At 35.4% G+C, this 25,905-nt stretch overlaps 1 protein-coding gene across 1 annotated transcript; it reads left to right on the forward strand.

The window, feature by feature from the left end:
• Nucleotides 1–4,045: 4,045 nt before the first annotated feature.
• LOC149374897 (uncharacterized) lies at nucleotides 4,046–24,730 on the forward strand. The gene is made up of 5 exons (XM_089590716.1): nucleotides 4,046–6,294; nucleotides 6,569–6,905; nucleotides 7,494–7,876; nucleotides 18,537–18,733; nucleotides 24,617–24,730. Exons 1-5 carry the CDS (start codon nucleotides 4,227–4,229, stop codon nucleotides 24,728–24,730), a joined length of 3,099 nt encoding a protein of 1,032 aa, XP_089446842.1. The 5' UTR covers nucleotides 4,046–4,226.
• Nucleotides 24,731–25,905: the final 1,175 nt, after the last annotated feature.

The raw sequence follows: 25,905 nt of genomic DNA on the forward strand, positions 1-25,905 counted from the left end.
TTGAGCAGTGTCTGCGCGTAAACAACAATAAAGGTAGGTATACGTGTTGTGCAACTTGTGTATGCAGTATATTCTTCATGCCCAGTGCCCAGTACAAATTGTAAGGGCCATTCTACAACTACTGCTCTTCTCCGTGCACTGCAATTTGCAATACTGGTTACACGTTACACTGGCCCACTGCAGTGTCTGGGGTCGTACCATGTAACTATTTTTCAGTAAGTACATCGGCCTATGTTATAACATAGGCCTGCAAAGCAAAAAAAAGTTATATGGTACGGACCCTGCAGTGACTGCAGTACGTGACTGGGGCCATACCATGTAACTTTTTTTTTGCTTCACGGGCCTATGTTCTAACATAGGCCAGTACACTGAAAAATAGTTATATGGTACGGACCCTGGACTGGACTGCTCCGGGTAGCCGAAGGTTATAGCTACATAGTCAGGGCCTTTGCATATATACATATATATATATATATATATATATATATATATATATATATATATATATACATATATATACATAATAGTAAAAGAGCATATAGATATTGCAAATAGGATGTAATTTGTAAATATACTGATTGGGAATATTTTATTTTTAATGAAAGCATCAATCTCATACGCTCTCTTTATTTTAATCATGTCTACCCTCTTTCCTCACTCCTTAGAATTTTTAAACACTATTCTAATAGCAATCAAAAATAATGTTCCATCATAGTTCGAGCCAGATAATGTATGTACCATATGAGTGTACAAAAACATCTAAAAAAAAGTCCAAACTCATCATTTTATAGGTACTTAGGTTTGGCTTTTTTAAAACCCTATACTTTTTGCTGCTTTGTTGTTTTAATAAACGATATCTTTTAATTTTTTCACTCTTTTTCTAATAACTATACATAGAATGTTTGCTTATGTTTCACTTTAATATTGTATACAAATGCTAGAAGTGTCTATACATAACTGCACATCATCATGTATATGATTACGTATGGATATACATTGAAAATTTATACATACTCCCGATCGGAAAGCTTAAGAGGGCTTCATGTTGGGCCTACATTGGTTACTCAGTTACCTATGTGGGTCCAAACAGGGCAAATACATAGAGGTAGATGGCGCGGTGTAATGGGGCATTATGTGGGGCTAATGTTGGCATCCCAATTAACCTATAAAGGACAGGGTTAGAAAAATAAAGAGAGATTTAAAAATAAAATTTAATAATTAATGTAGGTGACGCATATAAGTCTAATTCGTGATGACATTCATTAGCATAATTTATTTGCAAATTACTCTCATTATTAAATACTCCTACTTCATTGATTATTCCACGCTTCAAAATTTTATTTACTCACGAACTCTTTCTAAATGTAACAACAATAAACGCTATTTTTTGTCACCCGTAGTAATTTATTAAAATAATGAAACTTGAGTAAATCTTCGTATTTAATTCTTAATATGAGTAATTACTGCTTTACTTTTTAAAACACACATACAATCTGTAATATACACAGTTACACAGCTGTCCCCAAATATATATATATATACCTCTCTGCTCTCGAATCTCTTTATGCGTACAAGGAAAAGCTAGGTAGACGATAACTTTCTTGTCCCCAGTTAGCGCCCACCCAGAGCCCCATTACAATCGTAGCTTGGTACCACCTAGGCAACTCACATAGGCCCCAGCTAACTAGCGTGGGAGCCCTGCTAACTTTCCAATCGGGCTTGTATACAGGATAAGGCTAGGTTACTTACTTACTTTGGTTATTTCAGCAACCTACCTCGGAGTCTTCAGACCTACCGTTTGCCTCCTCAGTCCCCTCACGCTGCCACTGGTGGCCCACCTTCGGTTGCCTACAGAGGGCCTCCCGAACTTTTTCGGTAGCCACCTTAGGCCGCGGGAACATGGAGAGCGTAACACGTACCGCGTAACCATTTGAGCCCATGAGAGTGAGAGAGAGGTAAAGTACGCGAACCTCTCTCTCACTCTTATGGGCTTAAATAGTTACGCGGTACGCGTTACGCTCTCCATGTAACCGAGGCCTAAGGCTGCAGTTCCATGGTACGAAATAGAGCTCCGCAATAGACTGTCCTCAATAGAAACAGCCAATCAGAGCTATTGTGGACGTTCAAGCTATTGCAGACGATCTTAGAGAATATGTACATGTATGTATATATTCTCTAAGCAGACGATCGAGCTGTTGCGGGTTGCGAACGTTTTTATATTTTGGCATGCAACTGTCAGAAAGCTTTGAGGTTATGTAAGGTATTACTTTGCTAAGAGAACGGGACCAAACCAAATTAAAACCAGCTTCAGTAAGTAGTTCTGACGGATTTTTATTTTTTGAAAGGAGATGGGGTTTTTTACCTAAATGGTTGCCAAAGTTAGTATGGTCTTTTTTAGGATACTAATTTTCATGTCAGACACTTCACACTGAGCTCCAAAACATACCAAAAAAAACAAACAATCACCGTTGATCAGCTGGTTATGATATTCTATTTCGGAGAGACTAAGTTCGCTATGGTCACATGTGCAGGAACGACCGACGCATAACTCATTTACGCCCGTGAGTGCGAGTGAGAAAGAGATAGTTCGAACCTCTCACTCGTACTCACGGGCCCACATCCGAGATTAGGGAGCTGTTCACATAGACATTTTTTGCTTATTTCATTGTGAACGTTCATATTGAAAAGGGGGTTCCAATGTTCCGCTAAACTCCAAATGAGTGAACAGACTGAACAGACCTATACTTCTTTTTCCATCAGGCAACAAAGCCTATGGTCGCAACTATGTTGACTGTGGCCGTACCATATAACTTTTTTTCGCTTCGGGGGCCAGTGTTATAACATAGGCCAATGTACAGAAAAATAGTTACATGGTACGGTCCCTGACAGAGAACACAGTATAGGTCTGTTCAGTTTGTTCACTCAATTTGAGTTTAGCGGAGCAGTGGAACCCCCTTTTCAATATGAACGTTCCCAATGAAATAAGAAAAAAATGTCTATGTGAATAGCTCCTAGTTCTCTGCCCACATTGGTTATACGCTTCGATCTTTCCTGCACATGGGACGATGGGACTATAGCGAACATTGCCTCTCCGAAATAGAAACTTTCGCAATAGCTTTGATTGGCAGTTTCTATTGCGGACAGTCTATTGCGGAGCTCTATTTCGTACCACGGGACTGCACCCTTAGATGACCCCTCACAGTTGGCAATGTGCAAGAGGGACATATACTCACGTTCGGTACTGTGTCTCTTTCTATTTGTGCTTCAGTGCCGTACATGAGAACGAGCAGTCTATAATATATAAATATATACGTCTACGGGCCTTCCTCGAATACGGGTCTAGCCCTATACAGGATAGGTCCTAGGGGAAATTATTCAATTTTAAGTAAGTTTAGACACCAAATTTTATTTTGTAAAAAAATATTTCTTCCTGTTAAGTAAATAAAATCTGCATGGTCTGAGATGAAAAAGTTTCAGTTGCCACTTTTCCTTCAACAGTATTCCTAACCTAATAGTGACTCTTAACAAAATAGGTACACTTTTTATTACCCTTTGCAAATTTGAATGATTGCATTGTTTATAAACTTGTACTTATTATGTGTTAAGGTAATGAAAGCTAGAAAAGCCAAAAAATTGAAGCTAAACTTATCTTATTCATTACTTGTTAACCGTTGTTGTTATTACTTGATGATGCTATGAACATTAACGGATTGTTTAACACTTGATTAAAGCTTCCTTTTCTGTTAAGCAGTAGCACACTCTTAGTACTGCCAATTTTATAGATTGTTTTAAGTCATTTTAGAAATTTATTAATTTTACAGATGTGCATTTAGAAATTTGATCATTTAAGTTTTGAGCAGTATAATTTCTACTGTATTGTCTAAACAGTTATTACGTCACACACTACAAACATGGATGATAATTTAATAAAACTTGCCAAAATAGCTAATATAATATCATTTACCACTGAAGATAAAATTGAAAAAATTTTGGATACTGGTTACGATATAAATTATGCTGTGCCAATATCTCTGGGGCACAGAAATCATGTAGAAGGTTACACTGCCTTACATTTTGCTGTAAAAAATCATGTAGATGATCATGTGGTATCAATTTTAAACTTGCTGATAAGTCGGGGAGCTGATATTACGTATAAAAATTACGAAGGCTTCACTCCCCTAGGTTTAGCTTATAAACAACCAAATGACGAAAACTCGTGGGAAGTAATGAAACATCTGATCTGTGCTCACATGACAATGAAAAATCCAACAAATCCCCACTGTAATGATGGCACCTCTCACCTCCACATAGCTTGTATCACTAATAATTTGAGTGTGGTAGAATTCTTCTTAGATTCTGGTGCCCCGGTTAATGAAGCTATTAGTGTTACCTCAAAAAAGTTTCCTGGATGCACTTGTTTGCACTTGGCAATGTATAATAAAGATGAAAATATGGTTCGACTTTTATTAAATTATGGTGCTGACTTGATGTGTTTAAATGCGGATGGTAAAAGTCCATTGCACATAGCTATTGAGCAACAAGTTACTGAGGCTTCATTTATTTCTTTGCCAACTTGGTTTGATTATAATATGTTACATAAGAAAACTGAAAATATATTATATTTACTATCAACACTTGACATTAAAGATTTGAACGATGGGTTTGGGTTGTCTTACTTTCACGTTTATTGCACTAAAAAATATAATAATCCAGAGTTGGAAAAATTGGCAGACAATGAAGCAGATGTCAATGCTTCTATAAATTTTGACTCACCATTTTATCCAGGATACACCCCCCTGCATTTCGCTGCTCATTGCAGTTTGCAAACGGTAATGCTGCTCCTGGAGAAGGGAGCCAACGTCATGGCTGAGGATAAACGTGGCAAGACACCGCTTGATTTATGTCTCAGATACTACCGGCCATCAGATATAAGCCGCATCATAAAAACTCAAAATTCACTGAAATCCATCCAGTTAGAGAACGGCGACATGTTACCTGATGCAATTTCACAATTCGACACACCAGAAAAATTACGTGGTTATCTGAAGACCAATGATGTCAATACCCGTATTCCACTTGACTCGCCTTTGTGGCCTGGCTCAACTTTTCTTCACTTAGCTGTTATACTGCAACAAGACTACAACACTTCTAGAATAGACGCATGTTTAAGTCACTGTTCTGATACAAGCATCCAAGATGCAAATAAGATGACAGCTCTTCATTTAGCTTTTTATTTGGGAAAATCATATTGCATTGAAAAAATTATGTCCAATACTATGGATTGTTTGAAAAATTTGACAGACAAAAACGGTCTATCTTATTTACACATTGCTTGCATAAATAATAATCTAGAATTTGTCGAGAAACTCTTATGTCATGGAGAAAATCCTAATATACCAATACAACCAGACAAGTATCAAAGTTTTTATGAGTCATATAAACACAAACTAGATACGAAAATTGGTTTTACACCCCTTCACTTGGCAGCAGCTAATCAATCAGAAAAGATGATAAACTTACTGCTTAAACACGGCGCTGACTCCCAAGTACCTGATCTTGATGGATTTACTTGGGTACATCGAGTTTTTTTTAATTTTCGAGCTCTGAGATCTCTAGATTTGTATTTCAAACAAAATGGTAATAGTTTTACAGCCAATCCCGTATGTCCAGGTGGGCTCTCGTACTTCCACATAGCTTGTTATTTAAAAAATTTTGATGCTGTAAAAACGTTACTACCACTCATGAGTAACATTAATCTTCCGCTCACAAGTGAACTGATGAATTATTGTAAAAAACTTCCACATTATGTTCAGTTAGACGATACACCACTGCACTTGGCAGCCAAAATTTGTGTCTACCACCTGTTCTTCCCGGAAGACTCGACTGATGCTGATTCCATAAAAATATTTGACTTGCTTTTGAAAAACGGCGCTCACATAAGAGCCAAAAATGCTCAAGGTCTGAAACCTATTCATTACGGCCTCTTGTATAATAAGCCATCAATGGTCAGATCATTACTAGAACACGAAAAAAAGGACAAATGGTCTGATGACACAGGCTTAACCGAACTGCACGTTGCATGTGCCTTGAAAGATGTGTCCATGATAGAGGCATTGTTGAAGGCGGGGGAACATCCAAATAGTCGAATTAAAATGGACTCAGCAATATGGCCAGGCTGGACTCCGCTGTATGTTTTAATAAAAAGAGGATATCCAGATGAGGATAGTGCTGTCAAATTACTACTCAAGTACATCCTTAAAAAGTATGAAGTTGCAGTTCCAGATGATCAACATGGTAATGTTTTAAAGTATTTATACAATTTTCATATTTTTTTGGATGATCATATGTCAATATAGACAGGAACTATTATACTAACAATTCTTATTTAATTTTATGTTGAAAAAATCATTTGTTCAAAAAAAAGTTTAACTCTTAAAAGAACGTTTTTGATATTTTTCTATATTATAAGAAAATGAATCTTCTAGTTCTCCCGTAATTCTTGTGCACAATTACTAGTCATACACATTTCTCAAATGTCAGTCAATGACATTTTTCTTTTTATTTTTAGAAATCACTAAGCGTCAAAAGATGTCGTTACCAAAAGACGAGCTCATTGTAGGTCCAAAAAGACAAACAGCTTTTCACGTCAGCTGCATGACAGGTGACGCTGCAATTGTGGAAAAATTTTTAAACTTAGGCATTGACATCAATGAGCCTACGGAGTACTTTGACTTTTTACAATCTGGATCAACCGGGTTGCACTTTGCAGTTAAATATGGTCATAAGAATGTAGTTGAATTACTTTTGAAAAATGGAGCCCACATAAGTTGTGCATGGAATACCATCTGTTCTGTACTTCATGAGGCTGCATTTAGCAGTCCTGATTTATTGAGCGTACTTTTCAGGTATAATGACTTTTCTGGTGTATTAATCGGCTTAAAATATTATAAATTAGAAAGTGGGTAGTTTATCTTAGTTTCTGTTTTACGAAAAGGTCGAATTTTACATTACGTATATATACATCCTTAAAGACTAAAAGAATTAATATCACCAAAAAGAGACTTGAACAAATTTTCAAAGGTATCCGGTTTCATTAACGTATTTGTATCAATAACTTATATTTTCAACCTCCCCTTTGACCAATCATGGATTCCAATTTGTCATTAATAATAATGGGGGGTCCTCCACTACATAACTATATTTCTAAAAATATTTCTTACTAGAGTTACAATACGCATTTCTATCTGTACATGCTCCAATATGTAAAATATTTTTTTATATTGCTAATACGATAAATCAACTTTATTACATAGTTACGTTATTAGTTTTTTAGAATGTAATTTTCATTGCATTTATTATTACATTCAAATAAGTCATTACTTAAATATGCAAAACTTTCACGTTTCAACATTTGTTTTTTAGATACTATTTTTTTATACTTTAGTAAGTTTTATCAATTCCATTTGATTTACTGTGGTTTTCATTTAATTTAGCACAGGAACAGAATTCAATTTAGATGTGGTAGATGCGATGAATAAAACAGTTTTTGACCTTCTTTTCAATAATGACAAGTCGAACATTGACCACTTTCGAGAAATCTTGAAACACGAATATATTATGAAAAAGTTCAGTGTGACTTCCAAAATCGACTTGGTGATGAAGTTTTTCCATAAACTTTCTATGGATGATTTTAAACTTGTCAGTGAATTAATACCCAACATAACGGATGTTGATGACAACGGTCGCAGTGTTATACACCACATCGCTTTGAATCCTAAACTTTTCGATGATGAGGACAAGTGTCAAGACGAACTAATTCGTAAAATTGATTGGCTTGAAACAATTGGTTGCGACATTGACCTTCTAGACTTTGAAGGTGAGTTTTCAAACACTTTTTTTATGTCGGCTCACTAGCACTTATGATTTACAAAAATGATTCGGTTATGTCAATAAACTCATACTATATGTTTTCATCATTTTTACTTTTCTTTTTCATATAAGTAGTGTATAATGACTACCGCAGCTTAATAGCTAAGGTAAATTCAGGTAATTCGGGACACTTCAAATTCTTAAGCTAATTCGGGACACAGACTAAAAACTGTATTTATAAATGATAAACAAGTCTTAAAGAAAAAAAAAAAAAATCCCAATATTCTTCAAGCCTTTATTTATCTAAAGCAACGAAAAAGTAAAATAATTAATAGCAAAGAGTAATGCGAAAAAAAATGTTGTAAGGTGTTCTGACGGCAGCCGTAAACAACCAAGTTTTCTTCCGTGCCGGGGAGATGACCGTGTATACTCATATATGATTAAAAAAAGATTTATAAGATGGAAAGTAGGCGGAAAATGTTCCAACGATTAGTGTAGTGTTTCCTGAAATAATTTATTCATAAATAGTGTCATGAAAACAACTTTGATAATTTAAAATTGCGCGTCCCACATTACCTCACAAGTAAGATACTGATGAGCCAATTCTGGACGGTGTGTCCCGACTTACCTTAACGTTTTTCACTCCTTAAGGTATTATTGGACACATCATATCTTCGCTAGGCACAACTTTCATTTTTTAGTCAATACAGTAAAAAAGTACTAGTTAATTAACTTTTTTCACTTTAATTAAACAGTTAAGTGTATTATTAGATCAAGGGGAACAGTTTTCACGTAAAATTCAAGTGTACTTAGTCAATTGAAGGTATATGCGACATGTAAACAAACATCATAACCTTAATACTACTGTAAACAGTAAGTAATCTCAACTTATATAAGTATTTACTTATTGTAAGGGAATTCACAGTGAGGGAGGCTTCTAGGGTTTTTGATATTCCAAAATCAACGTTGTTTGCAAAATATATAAGGGCTTATCACCAATAGACAGTAAAGCAGGACATCCAATTTTTTTTTTCAAAAGATGACGAAGATCAAATTGTTAACTGGATTATTTATTGTGCTACTACAGGATTTTCAGTAACCAAAGGTTTGCTGTTGGATTCTGTACAAAAGTATTTGCTACAGACTAATAAGAAAATTAGAAATTAAAGAAACTAATAATTAGAAAAGAAAGAAACGGAAAAGAAATAAAAGGAACAAAAAGTATTACAGAATAAACAAAAAAGAGCAAAAGCTAGAAATATGAAAAAAAAAAGAATCAATTTTAAATAAAAGTTTACAAGAAAAAAAAAGTCTCTAATCAAACAAAAAAAAAGACATTTTTAAAAAAATAAAAGAAATTAAGAACGCAATAAAATTGGAAGAAAATGAAGAAAACAGGCAAAAGTTGAGAACAGATATACATAATTACGAAAAACAAGTTGATGAAATAGGACGAACCTTGGTTATTCACGAAATGAAAGTTTTACAATCAAAACTTAAAATATAACAAGAAGTTTTGCCTAACTAATTTTTTTTCATATTTTGTCACTTATTGGACGTTTAAGTGAATAAAATTAAGATTAAAATCTTGTACAAAATGACTTTTCGTTGGTTTTTATATTTCTTGAAAAAAGTCGATTTGTTAGACTACTTAATAATTTTAAAACTGATCAAAATATAATATACACTCTCTTAAAACAAAGATCTTACATGTGTCCCGATTTAACTTAATAGGTGTCCAGAATAAGCTGAAATCTGGCGTACATATGTCCCGCAAAGGCTTAATTACAAAAAAATTTAAAATAACATATTTTTCAACATTTAGAAAAGCACTACAAGATTTTTTTTTTTTTTTTACTTAAAATAACGTCCGACTACAGGGAAAATCTTTTTAAAAAATTCTAAAAAATAAGGGACATTAAAAAAAGTGGAGATGAAAATTTTGCTACTGAAAAGTGTCCCGAATTACCTGAATTTACCTTAATAGGTATATGTTAATGCGTACAAAAATGATATCAGTTTAAATATATACAAAAATTAAAAAACATTCTGTGCCGTTTGGTATCATTTAAAAAACTATTGATTTGAAAAATTATGGTGAAGTGTTATATCAAGTGCTTACCGTGGTACTCCTTTCCTTACATAAATTTTTATATGCACTGGTTTTATAACTGCAAATTATCAATAAAAATTGTAGTCGTGGATGTATACTTTTTAGGTTCGTTTGGGACTTAACTTGGAGTAGCTCGGAGCTTCGCCCTAAAACACGCGTTTTGCTCCGAGCTCATCAAAGCGACTCCGAGCAAATTCCTACAGTCGGTATATCTATATTTATGGCCAAGACGTAAATATTTATGGTCAAGACCGTAAATATAGATGTACCGTATGTATATAGGAATTTGCTCGGAGTTGCTCTGGTGAGCTCGAAGCAAAACGCGTGTTTTGGGGCAAAGCTCTGAGCTGCTCCAAGTTAAGTCCCAAACGAACCTAAAAAGTATACATCCACGACTACAATTTTTATTGATAATTTGCAGTTATAAAACCAGTGCATATAAAAATTTACGTAAGGAAAGGAGTATCACGGTAAGCACTTCATATAACACTTTACCATAATCTTCACCACTCCTCCGAGCTGCTCCAAGCTAAACCCCAAACGAACCTTTTGATAGGCTCTTGTGAAGAGGTTGTTACGAATTGGTTACCTAATGAGCATTTTTATTTCACATTCTGTTAATTTCTTATAAAATCGAATAAAAAGAAATGCCTAAAAGGTAATAATAATTAAAACCATCGCTTGAAATTTGAGTAAGCCTAATCTTATTGTTTTTAAGATTTTTTGGTCTTGGAGTTATTGAATAATATTGACGATTAAACGAACTTCTAGTGAAGTGCAATCATAATTATATGTGAGTGGCTTGTTCGAAGATATTTACTGGTAGTATCTTTTCTGGTACCTAGATGACGCCACAGTTGAAAGCTTGCTAAAAACTGACCGGAGCGCGTGGTGGCTCAGTCAGCTAGGTCGTGGATTGGCACGCGGGAGACCGTGGTTCGATTCCCGGCCAGTATGACTTTTCGAGCAAGTACCTCTGTGATTTTTCACATGTGCTTTTTCACCACGCAATGCCTCTCGAGGAGGGTTTAGGCGACCTTCTCGCAGTATGATTGCCTAATTTCCCCCTACCCCCCTCCTGTAATAAAAGGCCTCCCATCCCTTTCCTTGTCCCTTTCCCCAGTGCTAAGTGCCCAGAGTAGTGCCTTTTATAGGAGCCGGACGTAGAGTACTATAATATTGAAAAAAAAAAAAAAAAAAAAAAAAAAACTGACCGTATTACGAAAACCAATAAACATATTTAAAAAAAAGAACTGACCGAGCTAGAAAATAAAGAAAAAGAAAGGGAAGGGCTCTCCCTTCATCTTTGCTCAACCAGCTCTATATTCACGTATTATTCATTCAGTTTAGATCCCCTTTTAATTCTGGGCCGAGTTATATCAATTTTGTAGAAGGTAGTAAGAATATAAGGGTGGGAAAATAATATCTTCGAACAAGTCACAAGCCATACAATTATAATTGAACTTCGCTAGAATTTCATTTAATCTTTAATTATATTTCGTTGGCTTGTTCGAATATATTTCCTGGTGGATGTTCAGAGCCTAATTAACATAATAGATTTGATAAATAATTTTTATTCGAAGACCTGAGTTGACTTGCAATCATAATACAACCAACTTACATCATAGGCTTGTAGGAAATAATACGGCATCGCTGACCTGCAGGTCGACCCCTTAATCTAATAATGCTTTAGCTGCATAGCCCCTATAGATGACGGTCTTCTGAATTCTCTTATGTAATATGATGCCTTTGAAATTTTTGAAAGTATTTAATGAGATCATCAAACTCATTTAATACAAAAAAGTAGGATAAAGCTTATCAAAGTTAAAACAACACATTCGTGTAAAGCCTGAATAATATTTAATATACTACAAAAATCTTAGAATACTATCTTGAGTGTTTGAATCAGGACTACTAGTACGAATTATTTCTGCAGCTAACTGACCATCCATCTTCTGGATTGGCCTGTTTTAGAACCTGTTAAATGTATTCGAGCTCTGGGATCAGCCTGCACAGCTCTCTTGATCACTTCAATACTAATGCTTTGACTCCGAGCCCCAGACGTGGCTGTGTGCCTCGTCGAATGTGCCGTAAAGTGTTCTGCCACCCCTGATTCCTTCAGCATCTCCCTTATCCAACGGCTGGTAGTCTGCACCGATACTAGCCTATGAGGAGCCTTGTATGGCAAAATTATTTGTTCCGAGTTCCCCCTTAGGATTTCTGTTTTTTTTATTTAGTGGAGGATGGTAGCTGCTATACAAAGGGCCTTGTCCGGGAAATATGGAAAAACGCGTAAGGCTGCTTTGCTCCGGGCCTGGATGTCTAGCCTGACCGAAACTCCGAGTCCTTGTTGTTGAACATTCTTAATTTTAATCATTGTCAGTGCCTGTACTCTGAAAGCCGAACCCAACACCATCAGCATAAGCATCTCCAGTGATAGTGCTCGTAGTTTCGACTGTTTCAAGGGTGGCCATCTAAAAACCCCCCTGAAGAACCGATTCAGCAGATCCGTCGCCATGCATCCTGTAGAACTACCAAGGAAATAGCAGCTCTCAGAGCACTTAGCATTCCATAGGTTGCCCACTCTCTAAACTTGGTTATCAGGCATGCTAGGGTGGTCTGCACACTCGATGAAAAGAGATTTATAGCCCTTTGTTGGCAGAAAGACCACCAAAACTTTAGCGGCGAGTTATACTGCTTCCATGTAGAATCTGCTATAGAATTTAGCATGATTTCGATAGTTTTCTGACTGAGCCCTCGAGCCGAGTAGACCTTCTGGAAACAATCACTGCTACCAGAGAAGGGCTTCTCTTCAGCAGGTGGTGGATCTTCCAGAAAGGAGACATTAGTAGATTAGGTGATGGGTCCGACTCAATTGTCTCGCGTGACAATAGCTGGCAGAATTCTGGAAACCATTATTGGGCTGGCCAGTCTGGAACGAAGCGAATGCCCTGGCTTCCTTCGTCCCTAACCTTTTTGAGCACTCTCGGGATTAGAGAAAAAGGTGGGAAGGCGTACCAATAATGGTGGTTCCATGAGACCGTGAGAACATAACTGGTCCACGCACCCGGGTCTTTTCCCCACGCGCAATATACTGGGCACTTCGCATTGATCCTTGGGGCGAACAAGTATACTGATAGTTCCCCAAACCTAGCGCATATCACCCGATAAACTTTATCCGATAATTCCCACTCTGTGTCGATGTTCGAAATTCTCGATCCCTCGTCTGCTAAGTTCTCCTTCGATGCCACTTATTCCGCGAAGATCCAGATGTCTCTCTCTCTCTCTCGCTCTCTCAGATTCCACAGGCATGCCCTATCGCGTGGTCTGCGTAAATCGCTGGTCGAGACCCTAGTTTTCTCTCACATGGACTATGCCTCATCGGTCTTCTTTGAACTTGATGCCACTCGCAACTTAAAAATGCAAAGGGCCATCAACGCCTATGTCCGTTTTGTGATTGGTACTATACCTCGCACGGCACACGTCACGCCATGGCGATTGGGCCTGGGCTGGCTCTCGGCTTGGCGTAAACGCGAGTACCATCTGGGGTGTCTCGCGTTCAACATCATCCGCCATCAATGCCCTCCCTATCTCGTAAATCGTTTCCGCCATGTTCCTCCAACAACCTCTAACCAACGTACCCTGCGCCGTCCTCACCCTGTCCTCATAGTTCCCCCTTCCCGTACCCGAGCACGCGACGATGCCTTTTTCATCCAAGCTTCTGATCTCATAAACTCTCTCGCCCCCATCAACCTCGCCGATTACACCTATCAATCCTTCAAATCCATGCTTCATGAAATCCTACTTCAGCGAGACTGGAACGAGTGGAACGAGCGCGCAGAGCGTGAGGGCATAGCACAGCCCACCAATGACGGCCCCATATAGGGGCCTCCTAGCAGTGCGGGCGGCCCTGTGAGTGTGGGTGGAGTGGGTGGAGTGAGTGGAGTTTGAGAAATCTAATCACTGTTCATCTTATCTTTTAGTCGCCATCACCCTATATCTCTTTACTCTGCAAACTCTGCCAATTGTCCTCCTTTCTCCTCGTTCACCCAGTCATTTCAGCTCCACCTCGCCAGGCGTCATCGAGCCTTATATTCACCAACAATGTCACGCGTCATTTTCATATCCTACTAGCACCTTCACATTCTCTCTGTATCACACTCTCACTCGTCTTATCCACAGCCTTCTTTACCTCATCTCATCAGCCCTCCTTAGCCATCTCAACTATACACACAGCCCTCCTTTTCTATTTTCTCTTTTGGTCGTAAATTCAGCCCATCTATCGTAAACATTTAGCCATATAGTACTTTACTAGTTTTTCCATAGCAATAAATTACTGTATCGTACGTAGTTTAAACTACTTTTCTTACTCTAGTTCTTAAGCCATAGTTTTTAAGTTTGCCTACAACCATGTAACTCAATTTTAGCCAGATGAAGATCTTCCCCAAGGCATAATAAATTCTAAACACTCTAAACACTCTCTCTCTCTCTCTGCACCATTCTCACAGGTCCTTCACAAGTAAATATAAATTATGATATGGGTTCCCCCGTCTTATTAATATATGCTAACGTCGTGACATTATCTATCCTGAGCAATATCTGGGCCTTAGCGTACTTCTCAGCCTAATACTGGAGGGCTAAGAAAGCTGCTTTAATTTCTAGGTAATTAATGTGCTCCTTTTTTTCGTCTGGGGACCATAGCCCCTGCGCACATCTGCTCCCACACACCGCCCCCCAGCCCGAAAGAGATGCATCCGAAAAGATCTATAAATCAAACAAAGTCTCTGATTTTATTAGATGACGACATCAGCTGGGCTCTCCACCAGCTCAGATCCTGGAAAGGCCCCTTTGACTCCGATAGCAACCTGTTCCTGAGGTCGATTCTACCAAAAGCCTCTGCTTTCAACGTTCGAGCTCCTTATAATACAGCCAATCATAGGCTACTGCCGGACAAGCAGCGACTAGGGTACCTATAAGGCTTTCTAGGGCCTAAAACGTTATACTTCTCTTCACCATACACGAGTTTACCATTGCCTAGATCTTCTGTTTTTTCTCCTCTGGCAGGTATATTAACAGCCTCACTGAATCAATGATAAAACCTAAGAAGCAGATCTACTGGGACGGGATCAGAATACTCTTAGTCTGGTTCACTACAAATCCTAACGTTTCTAAGAGTGAGAGAAAATGTTCGACACTTTTGCCACACTCTCTAGCTAACCTACCAAAGATAAGGAAGTCATCAAGATAAGCAATTAGTCTGACCCCTTGACTCCTTAACTAGACCTAGCTAATCAGTTTATTCGAATTAGTTTTGAAGTAATTTGTAGCAGTTTTGGGAGATTTAGGTCATTTTCGTGTGGTCAAATCAGTGATAACCTAATCATGTTAACATGCTCTGTACAGTGGAAGCTGTTTAATTCGTTGAGCGAGAAATTCAAATATTCAATTTCCATTGGCTGATTCCATCATGTTCGATCCATTCCCTTTGTTTTTATACACATCAAATAGTATATACAGTACACATGCATATTTGAACACTGACCATCACACCTACCTGTATTACCTCGGAGACTGAGAGAAAGAGAGAGATAGGTATGTCAATCAGTTTGGCACTAATCGGGTTCCCCCGCCCAATTACGAGTGGTAGCGGAGGGAGAGAGCTTGAGAGCTACTGCAGAGGCGATGCACATTTTCCGTTTTTCAAGTCAGTATTTCTCTGACTCTCTTGAGAATTGGATAGCTATACACCTGATAATCGTGGCATTCGAAATTTTGACGTTTGATTTAATCTCGTTATTATCACTCATTCTTTCTCTCACAATCCCGCGCATAAGAATCGTGCACACATTCCACAGTGTCCTCGTGGACTATAACACGCACATCACGCTACCGGCTCGTCGCCGAAGATCAGGGCTCTGAGCCACCGGTGATATCCACACAAGTTCACCACCTAACGCTGTCACCAATACGACCCGCACCGTCGATCAATGACTCAGAGTCGCATTCACAACACATTCATCGATACACATACACACACCCACATTTGTGTTTGACTCACACCTCTTTATTCATTGTTCCGTTTATCATAGTTCGTGTTTTTCTTTGCAACAAAAATGTCAATTAGATTAAACATTGTGTTCGTAATTTAGAATCTTCCATTCAATAAATCAGATTTTGTTAAAAGGTTTTTCTCTCATTCGATTTGTGTTGTTAATTTATATTATTAAAGAAATTTTCTATTTATAATTTCTGGACCTTGACGATTTGACAAGGTTTGGACTATACACATCACATAACCTCTTTTATTGGTAATTTTTATACTTCCCGCTCAACGAATTAAACTGCCTCCAGTGTACACATAATTAATATGCTTTACATTCAAATCCCAACTAAAAAACTACGCGATTCTTGTTTCTCCAAGCGCATTATGAGATTTATTAAAAAATGGAACACCATACATGAAACTTTTCAGGGGCTTACAAAGTCAAGCACACACTAATAAAGGAATTTTTTCAAGGATCGACACTTAGTTCCATTTTATTCAATTTATAATTCAAGTGGCGATTTAACTCAGTTAATACAGATCAGTTGTAATCATCATCAGTTAGAAGCCGCGATGCGTTCCTATGATCCTCTTGTAAAAGGGAGATGGCTCACAAAGCGTAGCCATATTGGATTACAGTGCAGCCATATGAAGAGCAATAAATGGGCTCATATAATTGGCTGATGAAACCGCATGTAAGTATATTAGAACGCGGACTATTCGGGGTCTTAACCGTCATTAGTTCTGTCTCTTTTAGTCGGGAAGCCAGAGGTTCAAAAAACCTGATTTTTCGTTGTTGGATGGAATTTAACGAAATCTCGCAAAAACTGTAGATTGTTGTCCATATAATAATCCTGTAAAAAAGTTAAAATGAACATGGTCAGGAAGATCCTTTTTTATTGCAAAATAACTTTGAAAACCGGATTTTTTTTAATTATCTGACAGTATCTCGGAAGTGAGGCATTTTATTGAAAAAAGTTAAACACAAAAGTTGTTTAACTGATGATTTTACGTAATGGGAAATTTTTTTCAAGAGTTGAAAATTGATTATTCTTACTAAAAAGTACCGAAAATATGCGGTAAAGTTGTAAAAAGTGGACAATAAAGAGATATGAAAAAATGAGAGAAGGAATCGTATTTTATTATTGATATTTGGATATTAGGTAGGTATTAGTATTGTTAACAAAATGCACCAGGTCCGCTTTTCCAAAAGCAATATGGTAACCTACTGCAAAACTGTTAATTTAAAAGTTTAGAACGCTGTAAATCCTGTCACAGAAAGCGGATCTTGATAAAACCAATTAGAATCGGTAGGTAATAATATTATCTATTATTAAGCCGATTTTCAAAATTTTTTAACAATTATTTTTTTTGTTATTAACAAAAAAACCACTTTTTGTGGTTCGTAATTTTGTCAATTTGCAAGATGGAGCTTTGGAATGAAATGCATTCCATGAATGCAAAAATAGGTGTAATCGAATGCATTTCATTCCAAAGCTCTATCTTGCAAATTGACAAAATTACGAACCACAAAAAGTGGTTTTTTGTCAATAACAAAAAAAATAATTGTTAAAAAATTTTGAAAATCGGCTTAGGATAGTCGATTGCACCTACGTAAGGTTCCAACTTTTTCCACCTTGTGGGCACTCCCATTGATTTTTAGCGCTAGTCGTATGCGAATAAAAAGCAATTAAGTAGCGCATCCTCCCATAAAATGAAGATGGCTAATTATGAGGCGCAGCCATTTAGGATTAGAGTAAAAACTCTTTAAAATGCATCTGATTAAAGCATGAGTTTAAAGTACGATTTGAAAGTAATGAATGTGACAGTACGCTTATGTATAAAATAAAAAACTAATGATGCAAAGATGAAAACAAACCTTGGTACTGTGAATTTACTTTAAAATAATACAGGGATATAAAGTTAACATGTTCATTTCAATGATAAAAAAATGCAATGATAATGTAAATTAATTACCAATTAATAAAGTTTTGTCGAAAAAATGTAATAATTTATAAAAATAAAATCAAAGTATGCATGATCCTTATACATAATACCTGCCTTCAAAAAATATAAATGTTTTGAGAAATCTTGTTAAATGATCGTCTTTCAATTTCCTAAGTGGACATGGCGGTCAAAACGAAGTATAAAATTTTAATTCCTGACAGTCATGTCAAGTCATATGATATGTCATACAACACGTGACCGACAGAGTTTGGCTGTAATAGTTTAATTTGGATCCCTGGTCCGAACACACGAATTTTTCAGTCTGTTTTTCTTATTTTATATCACTGATGAGTACACAGTAATTAAGTCATTTACTCTATTTTGAAATTAAAAAAATTTAATGTAACATTCAAACACAATGTACTGACTCGTTTATTTATATTTTGTGTTGTGTGGTGTATAAACAAATTATTATTATTAATTGGTTACGGCTGCTAAATCCATAAAAATTTTCATAAAATAAATGTTCTTTAATGTAAGTATAACTTGATCTATTTTTCACAGGACAGTCGCCTCTCCATTGTGCAGTTGAACATACTGATGCTAAGAAAAGTGTCAAATTTTTTTTATCGATTGGAGCTAATGTTAACACAATTGACCATTCCAACAATACTCCGATCACTTCTACGAGAAGTGTATATTATGATATGATTTCTGAATTTTCGAATAGACTCAACATTGCTGACTTATTCATTCAAAACGTAAACGAATCATATCACTTAAAAGCGGATTCTCTCATATTATCAATGGATCTGGATGAAATGATGAAAGTAAAAATTTACAGATCATATTCTTTATGTGATGTTCTGACAAAAAAAATTATTGACAAATTTCCTACAATGCCAGTGCGACAGCGCCGCATAATCTTGTCATGTGTAGACTCCAATGAGTTGCTGCAAAAGTTTCCAACCTGGCTGCCAGTATTTAGGTTTCAACGTAGAAGATTAATAAAGATGGAAAAATTATACAAAAGTGCTCTGATTTCGTTGCAAGATCTGTCAGATTCAAGACTACCTGAACTCTGTCTCGAGTCCATTATGTTTTATTTAAGTGTCGAAGATTGGAAAAATGTGCTTGAATCTGATGATGAGTTTTAGAAGTCGATTTATCTATGTTTTTTTAGTAGTGGTTCCTTGTGTGTAAATACTTATGGCGTAAATAATGCTGTGCAAAAATAATTTTTAAAATAATGTTATAACACATGTACAAATATTTCTTACACTTTATGTACCCTTTTTTTAATTAAAATTTTGTTAAAAATTGTGAACAGAGTCAATAGTATAATAATTGCAGTGCGCATTATTAGATAATTTTTTTTTTACCTTTCAGAGATCCTGAAAACTATGCTTTAATATTTTACTGTCCTTACAATAATTTTTTTTAATTTTAGCTTCGTCAAAAAAAAATTTTGAAAAAATCTCATGTCATTATAGCATGTTAAAAATACATTTTTATGATTAATTATATGGGTATAGGTGCCCTCGGTTATTATATGTATTTTGTTGTTGAAAAAAAATTGAGTGATCAGTCAGAGGCAAGGTAAAAATCATTTCTCAAACGGAAAGTAATTTTCATTTTCTTATTCTTGGCAACTTTTGCTGTTTTGGTGTGGCAGACTCATCAAACTTAATGAAACAAAAAACAAATTACAATAAATGCACTGAAAGAAAAACTTTGTAACAGACAATTTGGCATATTCACGGTATAGAAAAACGAAACTCTTACGATATAAATCTATGAACTTATTTCGTGGGAACTTCGTTCACTCATCATGTGCTGTATAAGTTATAATTATCACTGTAATAACAGTATAGTCAGCTTATATAGGTACTAATAAAATTAGAATCGCTTGATAACAACTTAAATAAAGACAATAAACTTATAAATTCAAGTCAATAAGATTTTAGTATTCTAGAATTTTATAAATAGTGGATTTGAGTTGCGTAAGTGTATTTCTTACTTCTTATTAAATTTGTACTGTTAGTATTGAATTTGATATGTATTAATTCTAACATTAACCTTTTGTAATAATTCAATTCTCTATCTATTATTCTTCCAGTAAAATGTGTAGTTGAACTCACGATAATGAGCCACGACTACCAAGTCCATACTTTTATTTTTCATGTACTCTCAAGTCCTCGTCTTTCAGTCTCACTGACGTATTCTGCCGGGCATTTTTTTACATAAAATTTTATAAATAATATTTGTCTTATTCCACTTTAATATTTTTCTGGAATTTGTATTTTTACAGTCTAATTTTTATGCTTTTATTAATAAATCTGTTGAGTAATTATTCTCTAGCAAAAGTTTTATATAGTTGCAAAATTATCACCGTAAAAATATTAAATGAAGAGAAGTATTGAGCGGTGTACCAAAAAATTATAAATAATATTTTTTTGACTGAGTGGATGATTAGAGAGATAATTCAAAATTCATCCAGTGTTGAAGGTTTTTGTAATTAGTGAATCGAATAATAAGAAATTGTTTTTTCTTACGATATTTACGTTAAAAAAAATTTTTATTTTCAGCTTTCTAATTCATAATTGAATTTTTAATTTTTGTCGTAATTGTTAAAAATACGTAAGGCTGTCGATTATTTATTCATTCAAATGGGAAAAAAAATAAAAATTTTGCGGAAATTGATGTAACTTTTTAGGATTTTCAACTTAATTTCGATAGAGAATGTCTGTATTTCTATTTTTCTACTGTCTAAGTGTTACCAGAAATTTAAAAATATTGATAATAAACAGATGGTCACAGTAAACGAAAAAAACCAGAGACTTTAGAACTATGGAAGACGAAATTTGTTAGTTCATGTTGCTTTAGCACTACAAAATCAGAGTTTGATTGCTGTTTTTAGTATCATCTTCATTTTGTCATTATAGTTTTGCATTTAACTCTTTGTATCTTACGCGATTGGTGACTACATTCCCAATCACTATGGTTCTCATGAATTTTCTATTTGGCATCATGATATTTTAGAAATATCGTTTCATCTATTGAGCATAGTCGAGTTTTCGAAATTCGTCAAGTTTCTGCTATTCTGGCATTTCTTTTTAGCTCAAGGTCTGGACCGTGACTAAATCGTTAAGCCCTCGAAATTCCACTATTAAGTGTGACAAGACATCAGCACAACAGTGTTGCAATGCAATGTATGGGGGAACCAGAGAAACCCAACATTAACATAAAGGCCGGAAACTTCCATATAAAAATATCTTTAACTCGTTACACGTTATACGCTATACACGATACTACTGTAGTCATGAAAATTGGCCTTAACTTTCTTACAGGGAACATGATTGGAATCTTGAAGAAGCTTTGTTATTTATTAGTATTATTCACAGTACTTATTTATGTCTAATAGCAATGGTACTTTTTATAATCATGTGTAGGAAATACCTGTTTTACACACACTACTATATAGTTTTGAAGTCGACTAGCACAGGATAATTTCCGTACATGTGTGATAGAATCGCATTCGTGTCTGGTGTACCTATATAACTTATATGACAATTGTCACTCTTTCCTGTAAACTCCAACCACTCGAGTCATTATATCACTGCTCGTGCAGGAAACCGTTTTTGCTGCACTCGTTACGTAAATAACCATTATTTCATCCATTCAAGGCATACGCTTTTCTAAAAATTAAAAACTTCTCTTGCAACGGTTTTTACTTTATACGTTTTCATTGATGTCTCACTGTTTTCTTAAAACTATTATTATTATTATAGGCTCACGAAAAAAATTTTAAAGTGAGAAATAGTAGTTTTGTGATGCAAGTCCCATTATCACCAGGGCTATTTTGCGGCCCGAGGGACCGTCAGGAAGCCACGGTTGGATGGCGATTGTGTGGCGAATCCTGTTTTTCCTACGAAGGGCTTTGTAAACGTTTAAATACCACAAAAACGCCCCGGGGTAGAAAAATAATATTTATTCACTAGCTCGGATATCAGTGGTTTCAGAAATGTTTATAATTTTAGGTAATTATAAAAAATCATCTTTCGCGTTGCAACAATAGCTAATTGATTATAATTAGATTATCGTTACTGTCTCACTACAGGGTCAGCTTGCTGCGTTATACATGCATTCACCTGCTTTCACTTTACCCTACCTACCTCTCAGAAATTACCGCTCGAGCACACGTGGCAGTCACGCATAAAACCACGACATAATAATCTAATCGGCTTTGAGGGAATGTATCATGCAATTAAATTCGGTCGAATGCTCGCAGCTCCCGTATGTATGCTGCGTGCACAAATACGCTCGTGAAACATCCTCAATATGGTCATAAGAGCTTGCGAATATACGTATTTACTAGACTCTTACACCCGTCGAATGTCACTAGTGAACCGAATCATGTGTTAAACCTTAGATCTTAGGGATGTCTCTTTATACTTAAGCACTTGTTGGTTGTGAGGCTGTTTTCATAAAAAAAATCACTAAGTGAGATTTTTTTTTATTTGTGACAGGCATTTACATTATCCTTTAGCGTGAAAGCACTACTAGTAAGAAGCAGACGACACCTTGATAATCACCCTCCTATTTATTTGAGATTCGCATACTCGAATTTTCGAGAGAAGAAAGTTTACTTTGTATGCCTAAGTCGTTCTATTAACGAAAATAAGACATGTGTGCATCCCGAAGTTCTAAGATCAAGATTTCTCAACTCTAGTTTCAATGTTTCGTATTCCTCTCGTCGAACTTTATTGATTGATACCCATGACATGATAATTTGGTAAGAAAATGTCATTTCGCATTATTTTCAACAAACCCTTTCATTATATACCTAAATCATAGAGCTGCATTCCAAATAGCCAATCCGCCACCTTGGTACGGCCGCCATGTTGGATTTAGGTCACGCGATTATTTTTTTCGTATCCCATTCAGCAAACCCTTTCATTTAATACTCAAATCATGGGGGTGCATTTCAAATAGCCAATCCACCATCTTGGATTTCCGCCATTTTGGATTTAAGTCACGTGACTATTTTTTAGTATTCCTGACAGCAAACCCTTTCATTTGATACCCATATCATGGGGGTGCATTTCAAACAGCCAGTCCGCCATCTTTGGGAGGCCGCCATATTGGATTTTTAATGACGTTTCTTAGCTAGTCATGTATTGTCATCAGAACTCAGAGCGTGTGCAAAATTTCATTCTAATCGAAGACCGGGAAGTGGGTCAAATTAAGATTCCAAGGTTTTCTTATATACATATTTACAAGTGAAGCTAATAAAAGCGTGTTAAAAATATGTAATATTTTATATGATTTAGTATATATAAGAATATTTAAAGTATGATACATAAAAAATGTAATAGAAAAACGATAAGTATTTGCGATTTAAATAGTCCATTGCCTGGAGACAAAAAAAACACGATTTAATCTTGTTTTCCAGTAGAGAAAAAATTGGTCATTCCCCTTTAGAATTTCCCAAAGAATACGGAAAAAGTAGTTTTGCCCAAATCAAAAGTCAGCTTCAAATATTTATTTAACAATGTATCAAAAAATGCCGATTTTTTATTTAGCTTTTTGCTTATTTCTCGGCTCCTATTGCTATTAGAGAAATTTTTCGACCATCAATCTCTCCCTCATCAAATTTTCTATGAAGTAGACTTTGTAAATCCATTAGTGATTGTTAATAACATGTTTATGACAAAAACTGCGGAAAAAAATTTTCATATCAAAAAACTTTAGATTGACGTAAAAAAAACTATCATGTTAATTTCAACACAACCGTGAGATAACATGGATATTAAGCTGTATAACAAATAACTATTTGTAAAATTGTAAAGTAGCTGTTTTTTTGTTAGTTAATTTTTCAAAGTGAAACTTTGATGTGTTATTAAAAACTTCATGGTCAGTTTATCAATATTTCGCTTTCATAAAAAGATTCTATTTAATATTAGTAATGATAACAAATAAAAAAAAAATTTATTTTTGTGAATTCTGACGTTTTGTCAACATAGTTGTATTTTGCAACTTAAACAATTGCAAATACCTTAGTCAATTATGCATACTTTCTTTTCTAACAAACGTCATTGGATTTGTCATAAAAAAACAAGAGTTATAAAAAAAAAGAATGCTCTATAGCTTACTCTGAAACCGAGATACAAGAAATTGGTGTTTTTTGCAGTAACGGACTGATAATTGAATTTTTTATGACGAAAAAATTTGTGTATCATCGTCACATATTTCTTCATCACACTACCGGAGTACTAGTGTACGAAAGTTTTAAAATAAAATAAAATATAAAATGTATCTTAAATCTAAGTTATTAAAGCCCAATAATAAATCGATTAATAATATAATAAATAATTTGAACATTGATTTTAACGGCGATATATACATAAGATCTGTAAAAATGATTAAACTGTTTCTTATAAAGCAATAATTCAAGTATATTAACTTTGTTAATTTATAAAGTCGATTTCCCAACATTCGCTCACTGAAGCGGAGGAAATGTCCCAATAGTCGGTCACTTTTTTCTTTTATGAGCTTACGTTATATTTTGAATTCGATATACACGTTAATTTGTACTAAAAAATTAATTGCTTAGTTTTTAAATTTCTTCTCGATTTATTTAGGTTTTAAAAATTTATACTGGAAAAATTAGCCAAATGACCAACTATTGGGACATGACTGATCCCTGGGACATCGACTTTATGAGACGAATAGTCAATCGATCATTCATCAAATAAACAACACGTTTGATTGTGTAGAAACAACATATTGTTCACGATATAAAAATAATAGCTTAATAATCACGTTGCTAAATAAGTTTATGTAAAAAAAATTAAATTTTTGCATTTAAGGCACGACTGCTACATTATTTACTACAGCATGAAGTATGTTATTGTTCGGACTTAAAAATTTTTTAAAATTATTTTAATCCATTAATATTAGCCCTATTACAACATTTTTCTAGAGTCTTATAAATTATTATTATTCAGACCACAATGATCACATTTTACATGTAAATGCGTATTACAGAAACATCTTAAGGAAATACAATTTTCGTAAACCAAGTGCTTAAATAGGCCATTGGGCTAATAATAAACATTTGTATGTGTATATAAGTACCACAAAAAGTAGAATTTTTAGTATTTGTGAATACGCATGGTAATGATAATTAAGGCTTCCTATTTCCCATCTTTCGCTGATTATAAAATTCCTTTGTTTGATCCTCAAACACGCACTGTTAAACAAACAACATTTTAACATCAAAACAACGTTCTCCAACTGTGAAACCGTAGTTATTGTTTGAAATAGAAAAAAATGAAACTTTCACGAAACGATCAATATACATGTACATGTATGTATGTGACATTTGACCTGCGGCTTCGAATGGAACTCGATAAAAGATATTTAGAAAAAAAAAAAAAAAAAAAAAACTCGAGCCTGTAAATCATCGAACAATGAACAATATCTCTTTATCTAAGCGTATCCGTTCATTTCAGTCCTATCCCACCCTAAAACGGATATGTATAATATTTATAGCCGCAACTTGTACAACCGAAAAACGGCGTTGTTGATCTCCATACCCATACATACCACGCAGTGGCATCAAAAAGATTTAAACGCCAGCGGCAGTGTAGCAGTAGCGACAGATAAAACTCGCGAGAGGAAATTCCAAGAGCCGAACGAGAGATAGGGAGGTGTCTGGGTAACGCAGTGCAGGGCTTTTTGATCGATGTTGTGGATGGGCTGTGCCCCGCATACACATATTCAAGTACAGCCACTGTGTGTATCGCCGAACAGGAAGCTTGAAGAGCAGATTCCGCGTACGTGCTTGCAACAATGCGCATACATATATGTATATATGGATGGTGTGTATATCACATGTGCTGGTTTCTCGATCGCCTCTCCCCGCAGC

The sequence above is a fragment of the Copidosoma floridanum genome, unplaced genomic scaffold (genome assembly GCF_036245765.1).
Source record: "Copidosoma floridanum isolate Cflo_tuat_1 unplaced genomic scaffold, Cflo_Japanese_pri ptg000013l, whole genome shotgun sequence".
In the NCBI taxonomy this organism is placed as follows: Eukaryota; Metazoa; Arthropoda; class Insecta; order Hymenoptera; family Encyrtidae; genus Copidosoma; species Copidosoma floridanum.